Below are 23,850 nucleotides of genomic sequence, written 5' to 3' on the forward strand. Positions count from 1 at the left end.
TTAGCCTGACTAAAGACTGATTGATTTTATTGATCTTTTCAAATAATCAGCTTAGTTTCACTGATTTTTTCTATTGATTTACTGTTTTCAGTGTCATTGATTTCTTCTCTAACTCTTATTTTATTTAAAGAATAAAAGAATTCTTTTATTTTATTTAAAAAACAAACGTGTATGTGTATGTATTCATATTCTAACTTTCTTTTTTCACTTAACAATATAATCTGTAAGTCTTTATACTGTAATATATGGAAATATTCCTCATTCTTTTTTACAGTGGATATTACTCCCTGGTGTAGACATGCCTCAGTTTATAAAATCGGTCCACTATTTGGCAGGTGTTTCCGCTCTTTCCAGTCTTTGCTCTTACAAATACATTTGTAACAGGTAGCCTTGTTCATATGTCTCTTTGTATTTTGACAACATGTCTTTGGGATAAATCTGGTTCTGGTGGGGCAAAGGATAAACACATGTACTCTTTTGCTAGATATTGCCAAATTCCCTTCCATAGGAATTGTACCATTTTATACTCCCACCAAGTATGAGATTAGATTATCTGTTTTTCACAGTTCATAAGTGTATTGCCAAATTTGGGGATTTTTACCAGTCTGAAAAGACATAAACAGTACCTCTGTAATTTTAATTTGTGTTTCTCTTATTATTAGTTGTTGAACATTTTTTCAAATCATTAAGAACTATATTCACTTCTTTTCCATGAATTGTTCATAACCTTATCCCATTTTTCTATAAGGTTATTTTTCTTCACTGATTTAGAAGCTTTCTATATATTAGTTATAGAAAGTCTTTGTTTGAGATATTAGCTGTAAATATTTTTTATCTTAGTTTATCATTTGCCTTTATACTTTGCTTATGGATGTTGTTGTTTACCATGTGAAATTTTTATTTCTATCATCTTTTCCTTTATTGTTAATGGATTCCAAGTCATAGTTAAGAAAGTTTTCACAACTCTCAGGTTATAAAGGAATTCACCCATTCTGCCTTCAAGTACTTGTAAGGTTTCATTTTTCACTTTTAAGTCTCTGTTCCACTTAGAATTTATGCTGGTGTACAGTTAAGGAATAGATCAAATTTATCTTTTTCTAAATGGCTATCCAGTTATCTCAACACCATTTATTAAAAAGTCACACTTTAGGGGACTTCTCTGGTGGTCTAGTGGCTAAGACCCCACACTCCCAATGCAGGGGCCTGGGCTCGATCCCTGGTCAGGGAACTAGATCCCACATATATGCCACAACTAAAGATCCCACACACTGCAACTAAGAGCCCGCTGGTCACAACAAAGGTCCTGCACGTGGCAATGAAGGTCCTGCTTGCCACAACTAAGACTTGACGCAGCCTAAATAAATAAATTGTTTTTAAAAAAGTCACACTTTAGCCCATTGATTTAAATGCTCCCCTTTATCAGATACTAAATTTTCATACACAATTGAGTCCATTTCTTGATTTTCTATTCTATTCCATTGTTCTCTATCTATTCATGCACCAATACCATACTATTATAATTACAGAGCCTCTATAATGTGTTTAAATGACTTGTAGCCATACCTCAAGGCACTTTTTTCATCATTTTAATGGCCATTTTTGCTTACTTATTCTTTCTAATGAACCTTGTAAAAACTTACTTGGCTCCAGAAAAAAAAAAAATCCTGAGAGTGTTTTATTGGGATTGTCTCAAATATACAAATTAAATTAGGAAAAACAGCCATTATTATAAAGTTGAGTAACCCTGCACAAGAACATATGTCTTTCCACTTGTTCAAGTCTACTTTTGTGTTTTTCAGGAGTATTTTATAATTCCCCTTATATAGGTTTTGGATTTTTTTAAGTGTATGCCTAGATATTTTATTTTTATTTGTCTATTATAAATGGTAATGCCATCATTTAAATTTTTTAAATATGTTACTGAAAAAAATGGTTTTCTACCTTTTTTTAAAAAGATTTTTACAACCATTTAAAAAAATTTTATCTATTTATTTATTTGGCTGCATTGGGTCTTAGTTGTGGCATGTGGGATCTTTGTTGCGGCATGTGGGATCTTTTGTTGTGGTGCATGGGCTCTTCATTGTGGTGCGTGAGCTTCTCTGGTTGTGGTGCACGGGCTCCAGAGAGCGCAGGCTCAGTAGTTGTGGCACGGGCTTAGTTGCCCCACCGCATGTGGGATCTTAGTTCTCCGACCAGGGATCAAACCCGTGTCCCCTGCATTGGAAGGCGTATTCTTAACCACTGGACCACCAGGGAAGTCCCTGGTTTTCTACCTTTAAATTCCATTATTTTATCTTGTGCTTACCTTGGAAAGGAATAAAAGGAGACTAATGTTTATTGAACTCCGTTTAGGCACTTTTGCACATTTTACTTCATTTAACCTTCACAGCAACCCAAGAGGCTAAGTATTGTTATCCCCATTTTTACAGAAGAGGAGCTGAGACTCAGTGAGTTGAGATTTAAAATGTGAGGTTTTTTCTCTACATATTTTGTTTTCTTCATTTGTCAAATGAGAGTCACAACACAGGAAGGTCTACAGGAACTATTAAAAGTCCTCATCCTGAGGACCTTCCTGGCAGTCCAGTGGTTAAGACTCTGCCCTTCCAATACAGGGAGTGCAGGTTTGATCCCTGGTCGGAGAGCTAAGATCCCACATGCTGCAAGGTGCAGCCAGAAAAAAAAAAAAAAAAGTCCTCATCCTGGTTGTTTCATGTATTAGCCATGTGGCTTCAGATTGGATAAAATATTCAGAGTAAGTTAAATAGTACCTTGTTTAGTGTCTGAGATTAATGAAAATATCTCTATTATTTTACCACTAAATATGACATTGGCTATTAGTTGTTACTTTTTATTCTATTTCTGGTTTACTGGCACTGTGTTTTCTGTTTAAAATCACTTGAGCTGCTCAAAAAAATAAAAAAAAAGTACTGTGCTAGGCACAGAATTCATTGGTAAATAAGACCTGCTCTAATAGAGTTTATATTCTAATGTGTGGTGTAGCAGAAAGGAAGGGGCAAAGGGAGAGATGGCATGGAAAGGAGAGGAGATAAGCAAACAGAAAAAATAAAAATAACCTCAGAAAGTGATATGTGTTTTAAAAAAACAAAACAGCGTAATATGATAGTGAATAGAAATTAAAGTTTAGATAATGTGGAAGTATTATTTGAGGTGAGATCTAAATTTTAAAGAGGCAGCCTTGCAAAACTCTGAGGGAAACACAAAAGGAACAGCTACTGCCAGAATGTCAAATTTTATAAAAATTTATTTTTAGATTTCCTTGAATTATTACCTATCTTTTCTCCTTTGACCAATAAGTGTGACCAAGTACATTAAGAATTTCCTATTGAACCATCCTTGCAGTTCTGGGGAAAAAAATATTACTTTGAGCATGTGTTTTTTTAAAATATATTTCTGTGTTGAATTTGATGGTGTTTTATTTAGAATTTCTCATCTAAGCTATAAGTAATATTAGTTTAGATTCTGTGTGCTTTTTTAGTAATATATCATAGTTGTACTATCTGCATTAAATAAATCGGGAAGAATTTTAATACCTTTACATTTTTGTAAATTTCTTTTGCTTTTATTAACTCTTTTATTTTTCTAAAATTTTCAGATATTTACAATATTTATTTTTATTTGGCTTTGCTTAAAATAAACATTTCAGACTCTCAGTTTATATGTTTAATTATTTTCCATACATTATGACTTGTAGTGTTCTCATGGACATTACTTACTAAATTCTTAGAAATTCAATTTTGTTTCTTCTTTGATCTGAGTTATTTGGACAAAATATGATTTTTTTTTTTTTACTTTTAGTCCTTTTATGAGTAATTTTCAGTTTTGTTGCATTATAATTAGGAAATGTGACCTGTAAAATTTTCACTGAAGTTTTCTCTGCAGGTCAGTATGTAAGTGATTATAGAATTTCCCTGCTGGAATCCTGACACATCTGAAAATGTCACTTTGTTGTGCTTTGCCTGTATAGAATTTTTCAATCATAATCTTTTCTCCAAAAAATGTAATTGCTACTCTAACTTCCTCTGACATTTATTGTACTAGAGGAGTCCAATGTTCATGGTAACTTTTAAAATGGATTATTGTAGAAATTTGTCTCTCTGAAATCCAAAATTTTTACCAGTACATTTTTAGGTATACTATATTACTAATTTTGTCTTGTTTTCAGTGAGGTTTTTGAATCTGAATACTCTAGTCTTTTCCCTTTATAGTGGTGAATATTTCCACCATTATTTATTATTATTATGTCTCACCCTTTTATAACTTCTCTCTAAAATCATTACTAGGTATATATTTTTCATCTTTGAATCTTTTCTTCTGACTTATGGGAGCTTTCTTAAGACCATCTGCATCAGTGATTCAGTTGTCTGCAGGATCTAACCTTCAGGTTAGTTGGATTTTTAAAATTTGATAAGCATGTTTTTCATCCAAAAAAATGATCTCAGGAAAAAGATATGCAATAATCTCTCAAGTTTTCTCTTCTTTAAGAGAATAAGTTTTCCTCAGGGATTCATATGCTTTGATTCTTTAGACCAATTGCCTTCGTGTCAACTACTGAATCATTCCATAGACCAGATAGTGTTTCTGCTTCCTTATTTTTCACCAAGGATAGGGGAAGGGGAAGTGAGAATGTCCAGATGGCTGGAGATTGAGTGAATTCTTTTTCTATTTTTGTAATTTTTGAATTTTATCTTTTTATACAAAGCGTTCTTATTACTTATCCATTTTAAACATATTAGTGTATATATGTCAATCCCAATCTCCCAATTCATCTCATCACCACCCCGACCCCTCTGTGGCTTTCCCCCCTTGGTGTGCATACGTTTGTGCTCTACATCTGTGTCTCAATTTCTGCCCTGCAAACCAGTTCATGTGTACCATTTTTCGAGGTTCCACATGTATGCAATAATATACGATATTTGTTTTTCTTTTTCTGACTTACTTCACTCTGTATGACAGTCTATAGATTCATCCAGGTCTCTACAAATGACCCAAATTCGTTCCTTTTTATGGCTGAGTAATATTCCATTGTATATGTGTACCACATCTTCTTTATCCACTCATCTGTTGATGGCCATTTAGGTTGCTTCCATGACCCGGCTATTGTAAATAGTGCTGCAATGAACATTGGGGTGCATGTGTCTTTTAGAATTATGGTTTTCTCTGGGTATATGCCCAGTAGTAGGATTGCTGGGTCATATGGTAATTCTATTTTTAGTTTTTTATGGGACATCCATACAGTTCTCCATAGTGGCTGTATCAATTTACATTCCCACCAACAGTGCAAGAGGGTTCCCTTTTCTCCACACCCTCTGCAGCATCTGTTGTTTGCAGATTTTCTGATGATGCCTATTCTAACTGGTGTGAGGTGATACCTCATTGTAGTTTTGATTTGCATTTCTCTAATTAGTGATGTTGAGCAGCTTTTCATGTGCTTCTTGGTCTTCTGTATGTCTTCTTTGGAGAAATGTCTATTTAGGTCTTCTGCCCATTTTTTGATTGGATTATTTATTTTTTTAATATTGAACTGCAGATGTTTATATATTTGGGAGGTTAATCCTTTGTCCATTGATTCATTTGCAAATATTTTCTCCCATTCTGAGGGTTGTCTTTTCATCTTGTTTGTAGTTTCCTTTGCTTTGCAAAAGCTTTTAAGCTTCCTTATGACCCATTTATTTATTTTTGTTTTTATTTCCATTACTCTAGGAGGTGGATCAAAAAGATCTTGCTGTGATTTATGTCAAAGTGTGTTTTTCCTCTAAGAGTTTTATAGTGTCCGGTCTTACATTTAGGTCTCTAATCCATTTTGAGTTTATTTCTGTGTATGGTGTTAGGTAGTGTTCTAATTTCATTCTTTTACATGTAGCTGTCCAGTTTTCCCAGCACGACTTATTGAAGAGACTGTCTTTTCTCCACTGTATATCCTTTTCTCCATTGTATATCCTCCTCTGTCACAGATTAGTTGACCATAGGTGCGTGGGTTTATCTCTGGGCTTTCTATCCTGTTCCATTGACCTATATTTCTGTTTTTGTGCCAGTACCATATTGTCTTGATTACTGTAGCTTTACTGGCTATTGTGTATCTACTATACTACTGTAGATTACTGTAGTATAGTCTGAAGTCAGGGAGTCTGATTCCTCCAGCTCCGTTTTTATCCTTCAGGACTGCTTTGGCTATTTGGGGTCTTTTGTGTCTCCATACAAATTTTAAGATTTTTTGTTCTAGTTCTGTAAAAAATGCCATTGGTAATTTGAAAGGGATTGCACTGAATCTGTAGATTGCTTTAGGTAGTATAGTCATTTTCACAATATTGATTCTTCCAATCCAAGAACATGGTATATCTCTCCGTCTGTTTGTATCATCTTTAATTTCATTCAGCAGTGTCTTATAGTTTTCTGCATACAGGTATTTTGTCTCCCTAGGTAGGTTTATTCCTAGGAATTTTATTCTTTTTGTTGCAGTGGTAAATGGGATTGTTTCTTTAATTTCTCTTTCAGATTTTTCATCATTAGTGTATAGGAATGCAAGAGATTTCTGTGCATTAATTTTGATTCCTGCAACTTTACCAAATTCATTGATTAGCTCTAGTAGCTTTCTGGTGGCATCTTTAGGATTCTCTATGTATAGTATCGTATCATCTGCAAACAGTGACCGTTTTACTTCTTTTCCAATTTGTATTCCTTTTATTTCTTTTTCTTCTCTGATTGCCGTGGCTAGGACTTCTAAAACTAAGTTGAATAACAGTGGTTAGCGTGGACATCCTTGTCTTGTTCCTGATCTTAGAGGAAATGCTTTCAGTTTTTCGCCATTGAGAACAATGTTTGCTGTGGGTTTGTCATATATGGCCTTTATTATGTTGAGATAGGTTCCCTCTATGCCCACTTTCTGGTGAGTTTTTATCATAAATGGGTGTTGAATTTTGTCTAAAGCTTTTTCTGCATCTATTGAGATGATCATATGGTTTTTATTCTTCAGTTTTTTAATATGGTGTATCACACTGATTGATTTTCGTATTTTGAAGAATCCTTGCATCCTTGAGATAAATGTCACTTGATCATGGTGTATGATCCTTTTAATGTGTTGTTGGATTCCGTTTGCTAGTATTTTGTTGAGGAGTTTTGCATCTATGTTCCTCAGTGATATTGGCCTGTAGTTTTTTTCTTTGTGACATCTTTGTCTGGTATTGGTATCAGGGTGATGGTGGCCTCATAGAATGAGTTTGGGAGTGTTCCTCCCTCTGCTATATTTTGGAAGAGTTTGAGAAGGATAGGTGTTAGCTCTTCCCTAAATGTTTGATAGAATTCTCCTGTGAAGCCATCTGGTCCTGGGCTTTTGTTTGATGGAAGATTTTTAATTGCAGTCTCAATTTCAGCACTTGTGATTGGTCTGTTTATATTTTGCATTTCTTCCTGGTTCAGTCTAGGAAGGTTGTGCTTTTCTAAGAATTTGTCCATTTCTTCCAGGTTGTCCATTTTATTGGCATAGAGTTACTTGTAGTAATCTCTCATGATCCTTTGTATTTCTGCAGTGTCAGCTGTTACTTCTCCTTTTTCATTTGCAATTCTATTGATTTAAGTCTTCTCCCTTTTTGCCTTGATGAGTCTGGCTAATGGTTTATCAATTGTGTTTATCTTCTCAAAGAACCAGCTTTTAGTTTTATTGATCTTTGCTTTTGTTTTCTTTGTTTCTATTTCATTTATTTCTGCTCTGATCTTTGTAATTTCTTTCCTTCTGCTAACTTTGGGTTTTGTTTGTTCTTCCTTCTCTAGTTCCTTTAGGTGTAGGTTAGATCGTTTATTTGAGATTTTTCTTGTTTCCTGAGGTAGGCTTGGATTGCTATAAACTTCCCTCTTAGAACTTCTTCTGCTGCATCCCATAGGTTTTGGGTCTTTGTGTTTTCATTGTCCTTTGTCTCTAGGTATTTTTTTGATTTCCTCTTTGATTTCTTCAGTGATCTCTTGGTTATTTGGTAACGTATTGTTTAGCCTCCATGTGTTTGTGTTTTTTATGTTTTTTTCCCTGTAATTGGTTTCTAATCTCATAGCGTTGTGGTCAGAAAAGATGCTTGATATGATTTCAGTTTTCTTGAGTCTTGATTTGTGACCCAAGATGTGATCTATCCTGGAGAATGTTCCACGTGCACTTGAGAAGAAAGTGTAATCTGCTGTTTTCGGATGGATGTCCTATAAATATCAATTAAATCTATCTGGTCTACTGTGTCATTTAAAGCTTGTGTTTCCTTATTAATTTTCTGTCTGGATGATCTGTCATTGGTGTAAGTGAGGTGTTAAAGTCTCCCACTATTATTGTGCTACTGTCGATTTCCTCTTTTATAGCTGTTAGCAGTTGCCTATGTATTGAGGTGCTCCTATGTTGGTTGCATATATATTTATAATAATATAAATACAGGTTTATCCTGTATAGGACTCTCTGCGCTTCCTGGACTTGGGTGACTATTTCCTTTCCCATGTTAGGGAAGTTTTTGACTATACTCTCTTCAAATATTTTGTCGGGTCCTTTCTCTCTCTCTTCTCCTTCTGGGACCCCTATAATGTGAATATTGTTGCGTTTAATGCTGCCCCAGAGGTCTCTTAGGTGTCTTCATTTTTTTAAATTCTTTTTTCTTTATTCTGTTCAGCAGCAGTGAATTCCACCATTCTGTCTTCTAGGTCATTTATCCGTTCTTCTGCCTCAGTTATTCTTCTATTGATTACTTCCAGTGTACTTTCATTTCAGTTATTGTATTGTTCATCTCTGTTTTTTTGTTCTTTAATTCTTCTAGGTCTTAGTTAAACACTTCTTGCACCTTCTCGATCTTTGCCTCCATTCTTTTTCCGAGGTCCTGGATCATCTTCACTATCATTATTCTGAATTCTTTTTCTGGAAGGTTGCCTATCTCCACTTCATTTAGTTGTTTTTTCTTGTTTCTTCATCTGGTACATAGCCCTCTGCCTTTTCATCTTGTCTATCTTTCTGTGAGTGTGGTTTTTGTTCCACATGCTGTAGGATTATAGTTCTTCTTGCTTCTGCTGTCTGCCCTCTGGTGGATGAGGCTAGCTAAGAGGCTTGAGCAAGTTTCCTGATGGGAGGGACTGGTGGTGGGTAGAGCTGGGTGTTGCTCTGGTGGGCAGAGTTCCGTAAAACTTTAATCCACTTGACTGCTGATGGGTGGGCTGGGTTCCCTCCCTGTTGGTTGTTAGGCCTGAGGCAACCCAACACTGGAGCCTACCTGGGCTCTTTGGTGGGGTTAATGGCAGACTCTGGGAGGGCTCACGCCAAGGAGTACTTCCCAGAACTTTTGCTGCCAGTGTCCTTGTCCTCACGGTGAGACACAGCCACCACACGCCTCTGCAGGAGACCCTCCAGCACTAGCAGGTATGTCTGGTTCAGTCTCCTATGGGGTCACTGCTCCTTCCCCTGTGTCCCAATGCACACACTACTTTGTGTGTGCCCTCCAAGAGTGGAGTCTTTGTTTCCCCCAGTCCTGTCGAAGTCCTGTAATCAAATCCCACTAGCATTCAAAGTCTGATTTTAGGCATTCCTCCTCCCTTTGCCAGACCCCCAGGTTCGGAAGCCTGACGTGGGGCTCAGAACCTTCACTCCAGTGTGTGGACTTCTGTGGCATAAGTGTTCTCCAGTTTGTGAGTCACCCACCCACCAGTTACGGGATTTGATTTTATTGTGATTGCGCCTCTCCTACCGTCTCACTGTGGCTTCTCCTTTACCTTTGGTTGTGGGGTATCCTTTTTGGTGAGTTCCAGTGTCTTCCTGTTGATGATTGTTCAGCAGTTAGTTGTGATTCTGGTGCTCTCGCAAGAGGGAGTGAGAGCACGTCCTTCTACTCCGCCATCTTGAACCAATCTGTGTGTGAATTCTTGTTCCAATTCACTTGCAGGCTATTTCTGCACTTAAGATGTATCTGCTTCCACGTGCTCTGCTTTAGAGGAATTCTTTGAGCTTTCATGACTGTGAATAGCACCTTCCCTAATTTCTAGCACAAGCACAAAACCCCTGCGCCATTTTAACAATTAAATGCCCCATTTTAACAATTTGGGGGTGGGTTCAAGTGAAACTGGCAGAGCTGGCAGAAAGGTAGGGAGAGGAGAGTCAGAACTTTTAAGTGCAGAGAGAGGCTTAGATTATTGTGTTGAGCCAAAAATCTACTACGCAGATACCAATCAAAATTCTGGTGGTCAACAGTATATTGTGAGCTCCATTCTCAAACAGGAATGGAAACTTCAGTTCTTGTCCTTCCTTTAGCATGTTTGTGCATAAATAGTATTGTATATATGGAAGTCTTTCTGCTTTACTTATTCTGTCTTCACCTCACTGTTCTTGTTTTGATTTACAGAAGGATGTAGACAAGGAGTTCTATTTGTTTCCTACAGTGTTTGATGAGAATGAGAGTTTACTCCTGGATGATAATATTAGAATGTTTACAACAGCACCTGATCAGGTGGATAAGGAAAATGAAGACTTTCAGGAATCTAATAAGATGCACTGTAAGTACTGTATCATCCACCAATATCAAGTTATTTCAGTGCTGCACATGTAATGCTTTTTTTTTTTTTTTTTTTGCTGTATGTGGGCCTCTCACTGTTGTGGCCTCTCCCGTTGCGGAGCACAGGCTCCGGACACGCAGGCTCAGCGGCCATCGCTCACGGGCCCAGCTGCTCCGCGGCATGTGGGATCTTCCCAGACTGGGGCACGAACCCATGTCCCCTGCATTGGCAGGCGGACTCTCAACCACTGCGCCACCAGGGAAGCCCTGTAATGCTTTTAATTAAACCAAAATACTAATAGCTTTGCCCATTGATTAATTTTCAATAAATGATTAAATACCATAGTGCTCTAAGGGTAGTACTGTTGATTATTTAACATGTAAGTCAATTGAATCTTCGTTTCACTTAATTCAAAATAATAAAACATATAATATATGCCAATTAGATGCATGGTCCTTAAAATGTGGTCCCTGGGTCAGCCACCTCAGCATCACCCAGGTACTTGTTAGGAATGCAAGTTCTTGGGCTCCATCCCTGACCTACTGAATCAGAAACTTTGGGTGTGGGGCTAGAAATCTGTTTAACATATCCTCCAGGTTGTTCTGATTTATGCTTAAATTTGAGAGCAATTGGATTAGATGCTTTTCTCATCTATGGCTTAATAATGACAGGCTCCTTTTATGATCTCTGCTGTCAAGAACTTCAATGATCCTCATCCTTGACTACATGTAAGAATCCCCTAGGAATTTTAACAAACTATTAAAACTATTTTTTAAATCCTCAGGACAACCTCCAGAGACCTTTATTTAATTGAAACAGCATCAGATTAACTTCTAGTGTAATTCTAAAATACAGTTAGAGGGACTTCCCTGGCGGTCCAGTGGTTAAGACTCCATGCTTCCACTGCAGAGGGCACAGGTTCAATCCCTGGCAGGGGAACTAAGATCTCACATGCCGAGGACGTTGCCAAAAATAAATAAACAAATGGTTGACTTATATGGTATGTGAATTGTATTTCAATAAAGCTGTTAAGAAATAAAATTTAAAAAATAAATAAATAAAATACAGTTAGAGTTTAGAGATAGCAAGCTGATTGATCATAATGTCCACGCCACTAATGGACAACATATGAAAATCACTATAACTAGAAGGAAAAAAAGTAAAGTTGTATTACAAACTGATGTTTTTTAAATTGGATTGATAATAGTTACACCACCCACAATCTTTAAAATACTTCTTTTGATTTTGGAGGAGTCAAGAATATTATCTATTAAAAATAGCAGTGAGGGACTTCCCTGGTGGTGCAATGGTTAAGAATCTGACTGCCGATGCAGGGGACACAGGTTCGAGGCCTGGTCCGGGAGAATCCCACATGCCACAGAGCAGCTAAGCCCGTGTGCCACAACTACTGAGCCTGTGCTCTAGAGCCCGTGAGCCACAACTACTGAGCCCGTGTGCCACAACTACTGAAGCCTGAACGCCTACAGCCCATGCTCCACAACAAGAGAAGCCACTGCAATGAGAAGCCCGCGCACTGCAACAAAGAGTAGCCCCCGCTTGTTGCAACTAAAGCCCATGCGCAGCAACGAAGACCCAACACAACCAAAAATAAATAAATAAATAAATAAATAAAAGGATCTATCAGACTGGATGGTAGAGTTATAAAATAAAAAAGAGCGGTGAGAGGAAACTTCCTGCATATACTCTTCCCTGTTATTCAAGATGAATCAGAGAATTTTCCATCTAGAGCAACAAACACATTCCCAGCCTACAGTGCCCTGGAAGAGCTGTTATTATCCACCCATTTTGGTGCTCACAAAAAAGGCCCTTGAGAGAACTGAGAAGTGACTCGCTGGGAAGAACAGTGAGATTCCCAGGGCCCAGAACTTCAAGAACCCTGCATTCAGCTCTACGTCTTTCAGCCAAGGCCTGCCTGGAAGTGCTGGGTACAGCAAGGAGTTGCAGAGACACTCCTGAGACATAAAGGGGTGGGCAGGCCTGAATGGGTCTTTTAAAAATTAAATAAACCCAGTTGGCTCTGGAAAGTCTGGGAGGTTGTCATGAAGTAGGACGTAAGATTAAACCACTTTCAAAATATCATTTCCTAACCTTTACAGCCATGAATGGATTCATGTACGGGAATCAGCCTGGTCTCAACATGTGCCAAGGAGATTCAGTTGTGTGGTATTTATTCAGTGCTGGAAATGAAGTTGATGTACACGGGATATACTTTTCAGGAAACACTTATCTGTCAAGAGGAGAAAGGAGAGACACAGCAAACCTCTTCCCTCAAACAAGTCTGAGGCTCTTCATGCAGCCTGACACGGAAGGTATATTCCTTTAAAGTCAAGACAAGTTTCTGTTGGATCGATTCGTGTGGTTTCAGTTTAAAATTCAGTGTTGGAGGATAAGCTCATCCCTTCCCCAAGCCTCCCAACTACTCTTCCTTCCCTTGGAAGATATGTCTGGGCTATTGTCAGCTAAGTATATGCCAGAGAGGTCCATTTCCTGTTTGTTGAGGGGAGGGAAGGGAGTGACAAAAGTGTACTGAGGTTTCTCCCATTTCAACCTAGTCAAATCCTCAAGACGGTCTCCTTTTCAATTATGGGCCTTTAAAGATAGCTGGCAAATCAGACTAGAAAGGGAATGACTCCCACAAAGGCTTTGCATCTAAACTTTTTGTCATGTCTCTGTCCCCTAGATGTAGTGTTGGCTTATTAGTTGTCTACAATTGAATAGGCTATATTAGAACTCTAGCCATGCAAATTCAGAGACACTGACAGAACTGTCTCTGAATGAGTAAAACAAACTAAAACAAAAAAGAATTTTAACCAAAACATGAAAATATGCTAACTTGCCTCAGGCTTTATTTGGTTCATAAGATGCCACTAAAACGCAGGACATGTTCAGTGTCACCTTTCCTTTATTAGGCAAATGTAAATACAACAGTGAGCAAAAGAGATATATCAAGTATCTGCTTTCATGGAGATGAAATTCTAATGCAGGGAGACAGACAACAAGCAAGTATATTAATGTGTATATCAAGTGGTTATAAGTACTATGAAGAAAAATAGGGAAGGGAAAGGGGCTGATGACTTATAGGGAAAGGTGGGTAAAAATACTCAGAGGAGGTGAACTGCCTTTTTATTTACCATTCCAGGGACTTTTGATGTTGAGTGCCTCACAACTGATCACTACACAGGTGGCATGAAACAAAAGTACACTGTGAACCAGTGCAGGCAGCCATCTGAGAATTCATACCACTACCTGGGAGAAAGGACCTACTACATCGCAGCGGTGGAGGTGGAATGGGATTATTCCCCAAGTAGGAAATGGGAAAAGGAGCTGCATCATTTACAAGAACTAAAGTAATTCTCCAGATTCTGATTCCCAATTTTTTTTAGGTTTCTCTTTCATAGTAGTAAGAATTATGCTAAATTAAAAACCAATGAACAGTTGCATTAAACAATAACAACAAAAACAACAACAAAATGCTTCCTAGGGACCCTCCTCATTCATTTCTGCTTCTCTCAATTTTCTCACAGGAAAATTTTCATTGATCTCATTTGATTCTTTGCAGTTACTCATCTTACTTTCTTTTCTATTAGACCCTCTTCTCATACTCATGTGCCCTTGTCAGATTTTCAAACTAAAACCAAAATTAATGCCTACATTCAGAGCTAAAATAATTTTCTTTACCAACTATTTGTTGCTTATCTTTAGTCCAGATATTTCATTATGAGTCTAGTAATCAGTTATTTCACATTCTTAAAACTATTTATTATATATGGAAGAATATTTTAAATTCTTGAGGGCACTAGAGCAGATATGGTCTCTTCTAAGAACTTACAGGATAATATGCTTCAAAAACCACCAATAACATGTACGCTGTGGAAATGTAAAAGTGAGGTCAGTGAACAAATGTAAGTAAAGGATGGTTATTGGAGCTTCAGAAACAATACATTTAGTGCAGCATCACCTGACACTTCCAGGTGTAGCTCTTTTATACTTTGCCAAGCACTCTCCCCTCTCCCATCTCCCATTATGCACTAACCCTTTGGGGATATGATTTGAGAGATCAGGGTGGGCTTGTGTTCAGATCTGGAGTGCACAACATGACTGGTAACCTACAGCAAGGCAGGTGGTTAGCTGGTCAGTTTGACGGCCATGGTGTGATTTGTGCTGTAAGGGAGTAAAAGTTTATTTCAATGATTGGGAGAGAACTGTTAAAAGTATGCAGAGCCGTTAGGAGTCAATGAAAGCTTTAGATCAGGGAATGGCTGGATAAAAAGGCCATTTCTGTTCCTATAGACCAGAAATACTGCAGTAAGCAGAGAACACTTCATTGATGAAATCTGGACTCATAACATTTTAGAGCCATATAGAAAACTTAGAGACGACCTCATTGAATACCTCATTTTTTTTTGGTCACGCTGCGTGGTTTGCAGGATCTTAGTTCCCCGACCAGGGATTGAACCTGGGCCCTCACAGTGAAAGTGCAGTGTCCTAACCACTGGACTGCCAGGGAATCCCCTTGAATACCTCATTTTAGGGATGAAGAAACTAAGGCTCTGACAGGCAATGACCAGCTAGACATCATTTTAGCTAGTGACAGAGTCAGGGCCAGGACTCCGATGACTCCACTCCTAGCTAGGTACACTTTCTACCACATCTGTCTATTGATAAAGTCTTATTCTTTCTTGCTCAAATGGGACAGTGATATTAAAAACTAGCATAATTAAATAAAAATATATTTTTATTCAAAATTTAAAACTCAACTTCCACTTTCCTTAAGACAAATACTAACCTTAGTCGTGTGTGTGTGTGTGTGTGTGTGTGTGTGTGTGTGTGTGTGTGTTTTAAGTCTTTCAAATGCATTTTTAGATAAGGAAGAATTTTACATAGGCTCAAAGTACAAGAAAGTTGTGTATCGGCGATTCACTGACAGCACATTCCAAGTTCCTGGGGAGAGAAAACCTGAAGAAGAACACCTGGGAATTCTAGGTACTGCCCTAGCTCCAGTTCATCGGGTGTGGGTTGGTGATGTGGTAATCCATGCGGTGAGAGTCAGTCCATGTCTATGGGCTTCATTTTCTTGGTTCATTTATTAACATTATTCAAATAAAAATGAAAAACAAAATCTATTTAATAAAATGAGAAGCCTATATTTTCTAAAAATGTGGCATAAGAAAATATTACTTACTTCTATCAGAAACAATGTATAATATCCCATGTACTAATGCAATTATATATATTTGGTGTTTATCAAATTGATGCCTTTATTTTTGATGAAATTGCTAGAAATTACTTACTACTGAAATTCTTAACCAAGTTCTCCCTGTTATTCTACTACTCCCCCCCCCAAAAAAATCATAGCTATTTACTTTTAAAATTAAGATGTAAATGATCAACTTTAAGAAGAAGTATACATACAAACAAGGAAATAAGGAAAAGGGAAAAGTTTTATGGTGCACAAGGCTGGGGAAAAGTTGACTTCAATTTTTCAGGAATCACTTTAAGACAGAATGTCTAAGAACTCCACCAACACGGGTCTTGGGAATTTTCTTTAAAATCATCAAGTGAAGGGGAAGCCATTCCCAAGCCCACTGTGTTCCTACACTAACAGAATTCCCTGGGGCTTTCTTATCCTCCGTTCCTGGAGTAAGACACCCAAGGGAGAGTGGCATTGTTTTTGGGTCACAGAAATTCTCTCAGGCAGGAGACAAGCTAAAATTGGCTAGAGGGTAGGAACGGGTGGGGTAGCCCCACCCATCCTTTCAAAGGCAGTACTGTCCTTAATTCACAGGAAGGTCTAGAACTTTCAGGCCAAAACCTCCCCTAGGACTCTTGATGAGAGATGCACCCATAGTCTCCATCGTTAGAGACAGCCATAACTAGTGTTTTTATCCTGAATCCTCTGGGACCGGGTATCGATCCAAGAGTACTACAGCATGAAGCGAGGCGGCAGGGGGGACACGACAAAGACAACATCCTTAACGATAAAAAAAGTTACCTGATCTTTGCTTTTATTACTGAGTTAGAGCTTCCAATCTGATAGCTATATAAGCCAGTCTTCCTTTTCACTCTTGCCAGGTCCACAACTTCATGCAGATGTTGGAGACAAAGTTAATATTATCTTTAAAAACATGGCCACAAGGTCCTACTCAATACACGCCCATGGGGTGAAAACGGAGAGTTCTACAGTGACTCCAACCGCACCAGGTATTCACAGTGTGGGGAGGGGTACATTTTAATAGACGTTACAGCCTTTCCACAAACACCTGTTATCCACATGAGTGTGTCTAGAGAGAGTGAAGAAGCAGGTGGTTGAGAGGGCACACACAGAGATGTGGCTGTGTGATATATGCCCACATGCACATACCAAAAAAAAAAAAAAATCCACAGAACTGTAATTAACAAAATCTGATGGTACTGAACACGCTCACATACTCAGGGTTGAGTCAGCAGAGATGATCTCCCCAGGCTCAGCTAGAACACATCCCAGACAGCATCTATCATGTGGCTAGAAGTTTCCATGCCTGTATCCAAAGACAGGGTCCTAAGGGCAGATGCTGCCACTTAGAATTTCAAATCCCTCGAATCTAGCCCAATATCTGGCATGGACTAGGAACTCAGTAAATGTCTCTTTAATTAATACAGAGTAATAAGTGCAATAGATTAAATACATAAATGTGTATTTTCTTTAATAAAAGCTATATTTTTCTTCTATTCGTTGGAAAGTTGGCTTCTAGGAAAGGACCATTTCTCAGTAATTTAGCAGTCCTCAAAGTATATCAAGTGAGAAAAAATAAATTACTCTAGAGAGTTGGTCTTGTCAGTATAAGGGAACAGAAATAAAAGGCCCTGGCTTCATTACCCTCACGTTCTTCCAAGATAAACAGTAAATAAATATAGATATAATATCAAATTGTAGAAAGTGCTATGAAAAAGATTAAGGCAGATGAGAGAGAGTAAGTAAAAGGGTGTTATTTTAGGTAGGGGGTTGGTCAGGAGGGCTTCTTTGAGGAGGTGCCACTGGTGAAGACACCTAAATGATGAGTAGTAATGAGCCTCAGGGAGTTGTAGAGGGAGAGCATTCTAGGTCCTGAGATGGAAGTGGACTTGGTGTGTCTGAGGAATGGCCAAAGGCCAGAGCAGAGCAAACAGGGGCAGAATGTGAGGAGATGAGATCTAGGCAGGTCAGGGAGCTGGATGCGGTAGGAGGGAGGGGGACATCAGAGGCCACGGTTACGACCTTACATTTCATTCTGAAATCCCATGTGAGAGTCTGAGCTGGACAGTGATGATCCGATGAAGACTTTTTAAAGCGGCAGTCCCCAGCCTTTTTGGCACCGGGGACCGGTTTCGTGGAAGACGATTTTTCCACAGACAGTGGGGCGGTGGAGGGGGACTGTTCAGGGGGTAATGTGAGCAGTGGGGAGCGATGGGGGGCGGCAGATGAAGCTTCATTTGCTTGCCCGCTGCCCACCTCCTGCTGTGCGGCCCAGTTCCTAACAGGCCGCGGACAGGTACCGGCCCGCAGCCCGGGGGTTGGTGTGTGAAAAAGTGACTGTAGGAGACAAGGGCAGAAATCAAGGCGCAGTTAGGGGACTATCGCAATAATCTGGGTAAAGAATTAGTAAGACTTGTACCAGGGTAGAAGCAGCTGAAGTGGTGAATTGTATTCTGGTTCCATTTTAAAGGTGGTGCTAAAAGGACCTGCTGAAAGGTTGGTTGTTAGGGCAAGAGTCAAGGACAAGCCCAGGGCTTGGGCATCAAACACTGATGGCAGAGCAGGTTGGGGCGGGGAATGGAGAAGAGACAATAGGAGTTTAGATGAAGAGACAAAATGTTCAGGTGATGAATCTACTCTTTACATTTTCAGTGAAACATTCTGTTTACAAAAAGGGTGAGGACACAGGGGCGGGTAAGATGGAGGACTTGAGGAAAAAGGAAAAAGTCTACCATATCCCGAGACCGTCCCTCAAGTCCTGCTTGATTCCCTCGTAAAGGAATTTGTCAAATTCTAGCTAATTAAACTCCGACAGCAGGAATATATAATGGTGAGGTCTGCCTAAATAGACAGTGAGTGGCCATGGCTGAAAGTCAAGGTCTTGTGAGTAGTGGTACAGGATGCCGTGAGATGACTGGCAGCAAAGATCAGGCTGGAGAGAAGCCCAGGGCAAGTGGAAGAAGGTAAAGACCTTAGAAAGATAGGAGGGTGGAGCTCCTTGCAAGTGTGAAGGTCCAGGGTGTGGTCGTGTCCTGTATGTGACGGAGTTGTGACAGAACAGTGTATGGTATGACAGAATGGGGCGGACAAGAGATGTCACTGACAGGTCAGTGACCCATGAGATCAAGTGGTCTAATGGTTCCTTGCCAGGAACTGTGAAATCACTGAGGATAATGGTGAAAAGGGAAAACAGGCAGGCCGTGGTGAAGCTGTAGGAATTACACAGGATAGTCCAGAAACACAGACACAAAGAAGGCAGCGGGGAAGCAGCTAGCACTGGGGGAAAATCGCTTAAGAGTTGAAAAGAAAAAAGTGTATTAGAGAAGCAGACTTCAAACTAAGTCTAAGGAAAGATCTATTGTGAAGTTTCTTCAAATTGTGATACTGAATTGCCACCTCCTGGCTTTGTAGCGTGGCCTGTGTTTCATGGCTAGTTAATTTATAACTGAAAAAGAATATATAAAAGTGTGTCTTACAGTTCGTCTTAAAACTAAATTCTTTTTTTTTTCCAAATTCAGACAAAATTTACTTAGAGAAAATTATTTTTTAATTGTTGGCTTCATTATCCTTTAGGTCAGAGGTGTAACAATTTTCCTTTTTAATATTCCTTTCATCATTGAAGACAATGAAACTTCTGCCTGTTTTCTGAGAAGCAACAAATAGTAATGGATGGTCACAGGCCTGAGCACTGGGATCCCTGTGACCTAAGTTGTACTTTTGCTATTTATTAGCTTTATAACTTAGAGCAAATATCTTGTGTGCTCCTGACTTTCATCATCTCTGAAATAATGGAGGTTATTATGTTTCCTTCTAGTAAAACTAAATTCTTGAAAACAACTTTGAGTACTGCTGCTTTTTAAAACTAATTACTTTGACATTTCCAGTTTCTGGGTCTTTGGTTATCAAGGCTTTGATAACAATTTGTCATACATACATCAAATACATATCAAATATAACCAGATACATTAACATTTGATTAATTTAGGTGAAACTCGCACTTACATATGGAAAATCCCAGAAAGATCTGGAGCTGGAATAGAAGATTCTCCTTGTATTCCATGGGCTTACTATTCAACTGTGGATCGGGTTAAGGTAAACTCTAAATCATTTGTGTTTTGTGCAAATTCCCAAAATAGACACACAGTTGAAGGAAGATGAGGTTAAGAGTTTTCCTGTGGTCCAATTTTATGTTAAAATTATAGGAAAGTAAGCTGCTCTGAAATTCACTTTGAGTTTTTTGTTTTTGTTTTTTTTGGGTTTGTTTAAGAATATAGTTATAAACGTATCAACTCTGTAACTGCTGATTATGGGTACCACAGGATTAAGTATTAATAATGGTATTCTATTTCCCTTTTGATATGAAAATACATACTAAAGAACTGAGGTACATGATTTCAGAGCTCTATTATCACATAATAAAAATGCTGATCTCAGCAGTAAATCACAGCACAGCTACAGCTGCTGTTTGATTAAATACTTCAAAGCCAAAAAAGCACTCAACAACTATAAATCAGAACATGTACCAAGACTCTTTTGTAGAATTAAACCTCTAGTCCAAATCTCTCTCCTGAGTTCCAGACCTGTCTATATACCTGCCTATTGAACACTTCTACCAGCATGTCCCACAGGCACAGAAACTCAGCAAGTCTACAATGGAAACTGAGATCTCCCTCCACCTCCTCCTATATTCCCAGTTGTGATAAATAGCACAAGTACCAAACCTAGTCATTTGTTCAAGCTAGAACCCTGGATATAGAGTATCTAATTCTTACCCCTGGCTCACCCAGGCAATTCACCCACCTATACAGAGCTCAGTCCATTCCTTCTATCTCCACAGATCAGGTGCTAGTAATTTGCCTCAACTACTGCAGTGGCCTCCTAGTCTCCAGTCTCTTCCCCATCCAAACCTTCCTTCACTCTACCACCAGGATCACTGGTCTAAAATGCATATACTGCCATTCCATTCAATATTTCAAGGACTACTTATGACCCACAAGACAAAATCTAAAATTCCAGAACATAATACAGCTCAAAGGCCATTCAAGATCTAATCTGCCATTACTGATGCCCAAACCAAAGTTCTTGTAGATTTAAGTCCACTGTGGTGTTCCCTGTGTTCACTGGCACTTTTTGTACCTCCATCGCAGCAAGTGGTTCATTTCTTCCATTCATCTATTGTCCCTAGTAGGAGGTAGGGTCTTTGTTTGATTCATCTCTGGATTTTAGTGACTGGCATAGTCCCTGGCTTATGATTCCATAAGCAAACCAGCACTGTTCACTTGGGGCTCTTTTCAACTGCTGCTCATTAGCTGAGCCAATATTTGGCCTCTGCAACACATTTCTGTTACTTGAGCATCACCCACACAAATTCGACATTGTTCCAATTTAAATACTCCAAGTGGAAAGTTACTGACTTGACAGAACCACATTGGGCAAAGTCTACTACCTAAATCAGTCCCTCCAAAGTTCCTGAGGTCATGGGGGATAAGGTCCCAGTTCTCTGAAATCCCGACCTATATCAAAAGGATGACTAAGTTTTTGCTTGTTTTCAGGATCTCTTTAGTGGATTAATTGGCCCACTGATTGTTTGTCGGAAACATTACTTGCAAGTATTCAATCCCATAAAGAAACTGGAATTTTCCCTTCTGTTTCTTGTTTTTGATGAGAATGAATCTTGGTACTTAGATGACAACATCAAAACATACTCTGATCACCCTGAGAAAGCAGACAAAGCCAATGATGAATTCATAGAAAGCAATAAAATGCATGGTATGATACATTATTCTAAAACCTATTTTTTCCCTTTTCTTCTTTCAAATACTCTGGAAACTATTCATTTGTTTTATTTTATAATAAACCACTTCTGCCACACTTCACATGTGAGGTAGAATTCTGTTCAAAGCAAAAAGGGGACTATATTTGAAATCATCCATTAATTTCTCTCCCAGTTCCAACGTCTCAATCCCTTTTAAATGGAAAATTAGGAATAAGTCTTTTGGTGCTAAGTGACTATAAAAGCAGTGTGATATTATTGACCTTAAAGTACCCATTTCCCCTATCTGTAGTGAAATAAGTTCTATTACCTCAAAAAGATCCCATATATTAACTTAATAAACCTATTTTCTGTGAAATAGCTGTTGGTTTAAAATATCCTGGAAGGTAATAAAAACTCATGTGTCTTCCCCAGCTATTAATGGAAGAATGTTTGGGAACTTACAAGGCCTCACAATGCATGTGGGAGATGAAGTCAACTGGTATCTGATGGGAATGGGCAATGAAATAGACTTGCACTCGGTACATTTCCATGGCCACAGCTTCCAATACCAGGTAAGGGCCAACCATGGTCATTATTCCTGCTCTATTTGAAAATGTTTTAAAGCAAATGAAGAAAATATTTCCTCAGAGAGACTTATGAAAAGTTTAAGGTTTTAAGAGACAATATTTTACACATGGTACTGCATTTATGTCAAATATATATAGCACAGGGAGCTCAGCTCGGTGCTCTGTGATGACCTAGATGGGTGGGATGGGGGTGGGGGATGGGAGGGAGGTCCAAGAGGGAGGGGATACAGGTATACATATAGCTGATTGACTTCGTTGTACAGCAGAAACTAACACAACATTGTAAAGCAATTATACTCCAATAAAAAAAAAAGAGAGAGACAACTAAATTATTTTCAGAGTGTGACACACAGCAATTTCAGTCACCATTACGAACCTTTTTACACCTTGGGCTCTCCCTTAGATTTCGTTTTTACTGGATTTTCTTGGAGTTCTGCTCACATTTTCCTGGGCAAGGCCTTTGAACAGAATTGTCAGCAGAGAGGGTAGGAATGTTCGCGTAATGATGGATTAGAGAGTAGAGACAAGACTTTATTATAACCTTTGCCTCTTCTAAGTTCTGGATCTCAAATAGCCTGAAGTGAACAAGATCGGCACAAGATTGGTGTCAAGCAACTGATTGGTCCCTAGATCTCAATCCTACTTTGACTTCTCACCCAGTGCTGATTTCAGCAGGAATCAGTAACCCTTTTGGAAATGCTTTTGTCTTACCTTCACGTTAACACAGAAAATTCAGAAGCTACCACAAAGCACACTGCAGAACCATTTTATTCTCGCTTTTTGTTTGACTTATTAGCAGACTTTCAATTCCATCCCTGCCAAAATACCGCCCAAATACTCTGTCAAGACTCTACCTGAACTGCCCCTGGTTTGGGCTTCTCCATTGGCCTCCTTTCCTGCTCCCTTCATTACCTACCAACCTTAAAGTTTAACAGACAAGCTCATCTAGGGTAGGTTCGGCAAGAGTGAGATTTAAGACTGAAATGAGGCCACAGCTAAATTCCTTTGTGTAACTCAAGTGCTCTGATAAAAAGGCAAACCAGGCCTTCCCTGGTGGCGCAGTGGTTGAGAGTCGGCCTGCCGATGCAGGGGACACAGGCTCGTGCCTCGGTCCGGGAGGATCCCACAGGCCGCGGAGCGGCTGGGCCCGTGAGCCATGGCCGCTGAGCCTGCGCGTCCGGAGCCCGTGCTCCGCAGCAGGAGAGGCCACAACAGTGAGAGGCCCCCATACCGCAAAAAAAAAAAAAAAAAAAAAGGCAAACCAGAGTCAGATGTTCCTGACTGATGAATTCACTTTCATCGTATCTTTCCTTCACACCCATTTAATAGCCCACAGTGCAAAGGGTTTAGCAAAGACCACTACCTCATTGTTTGTATTAGACATAGCAATGTGCAGGGTCTCTCTCTTTCTTTTTTTAACGGATTTATCCATTTTCTAATATCCCTGAGCTGGCCAATGAAATGAACTCGCACATATAATAAACATTATATTTTTCTAATTAAGCACAGGGGCATTTATAGTTCTGATGTCTTTGACATTTTCCCTGGGACATACCAAACCTTAGAAATGTCTCCAAAAACACCTGGAATCTGGTTACTCCACTGCCATGTGACTGACCACATTCATGCTGGAATGGAAACTACTTACACCGTTCTACCAAATGAAGGTGAATATCCACTTAGTAATTCTAGAAGGTATATATCACAAATATAATTAAGATGTACTACTTTGCCTATATATCAATACTTCCCCCCAA

The 23,850-nt window shown here is 38.9% G+C and overlaps 1 protein-coding gene across 3 annotated transcripts in view; it reads left to right on the top strand.

The window, feature by feature from the left end:
• CP (ceruloplasmin) overlaps positions 1-23,850 on the top strand; it is a 65,194-nt gene that overhangs the window by 25,259 nt on the left and 16,085 nt on the right. For all 3 annotated transcript variants that reach the window (XM_033402751.1, XM_004278190.4, XM_033402752.2), the window contains exons 10-18: positions 10,368-10,518; positions 12,636-12,848; positions 13,679-13,886; positions 15,383-15,522; positions 16,612-16,740; positions 19,737-19,843; positions 21,304-21,520; positions 21,939-22,078; positions 23,598-23,760. In XM_033402751.1, the coding sequence (XP_033258642.1) occupies positions 10,368-10,518; positions 12,636-12,848; positions 13,679-13,886; positions 15,383-15,522; positions 16,612-16,740; positions 19,737-19,843; positions 21,304-21,520; positions 21,939-22,078; positions 23,598-23,760 (1,468 nt within the window). The remainder of the gene's footprint in view (positions 1-10,367; positions 10,519-12,635; positions 12,849-13,678; positions 13,887-15,382; positions 15,523-16,611; positions 16,741-19,736; positions 19,844-21,303; positions 21,521-21,938; positions 22,079-23,597; positions 23,761-23,850) is intronic.

The sequence above is a fragment of the Orcinus orca genome, chromosome 5 (genome assembly GCF_937001465.1).
Source record: "Orcinus orca chromosome 5, mOrcOrc1.1, whole genome shotgun sequence".
Taxonomy (NCBI): domain Eukaryota; kingdom Metazoa; phylum Chordata; class Mammalia; order Artiodactyla; family Delphinidae; genus Orcinus; species Orcinus orca.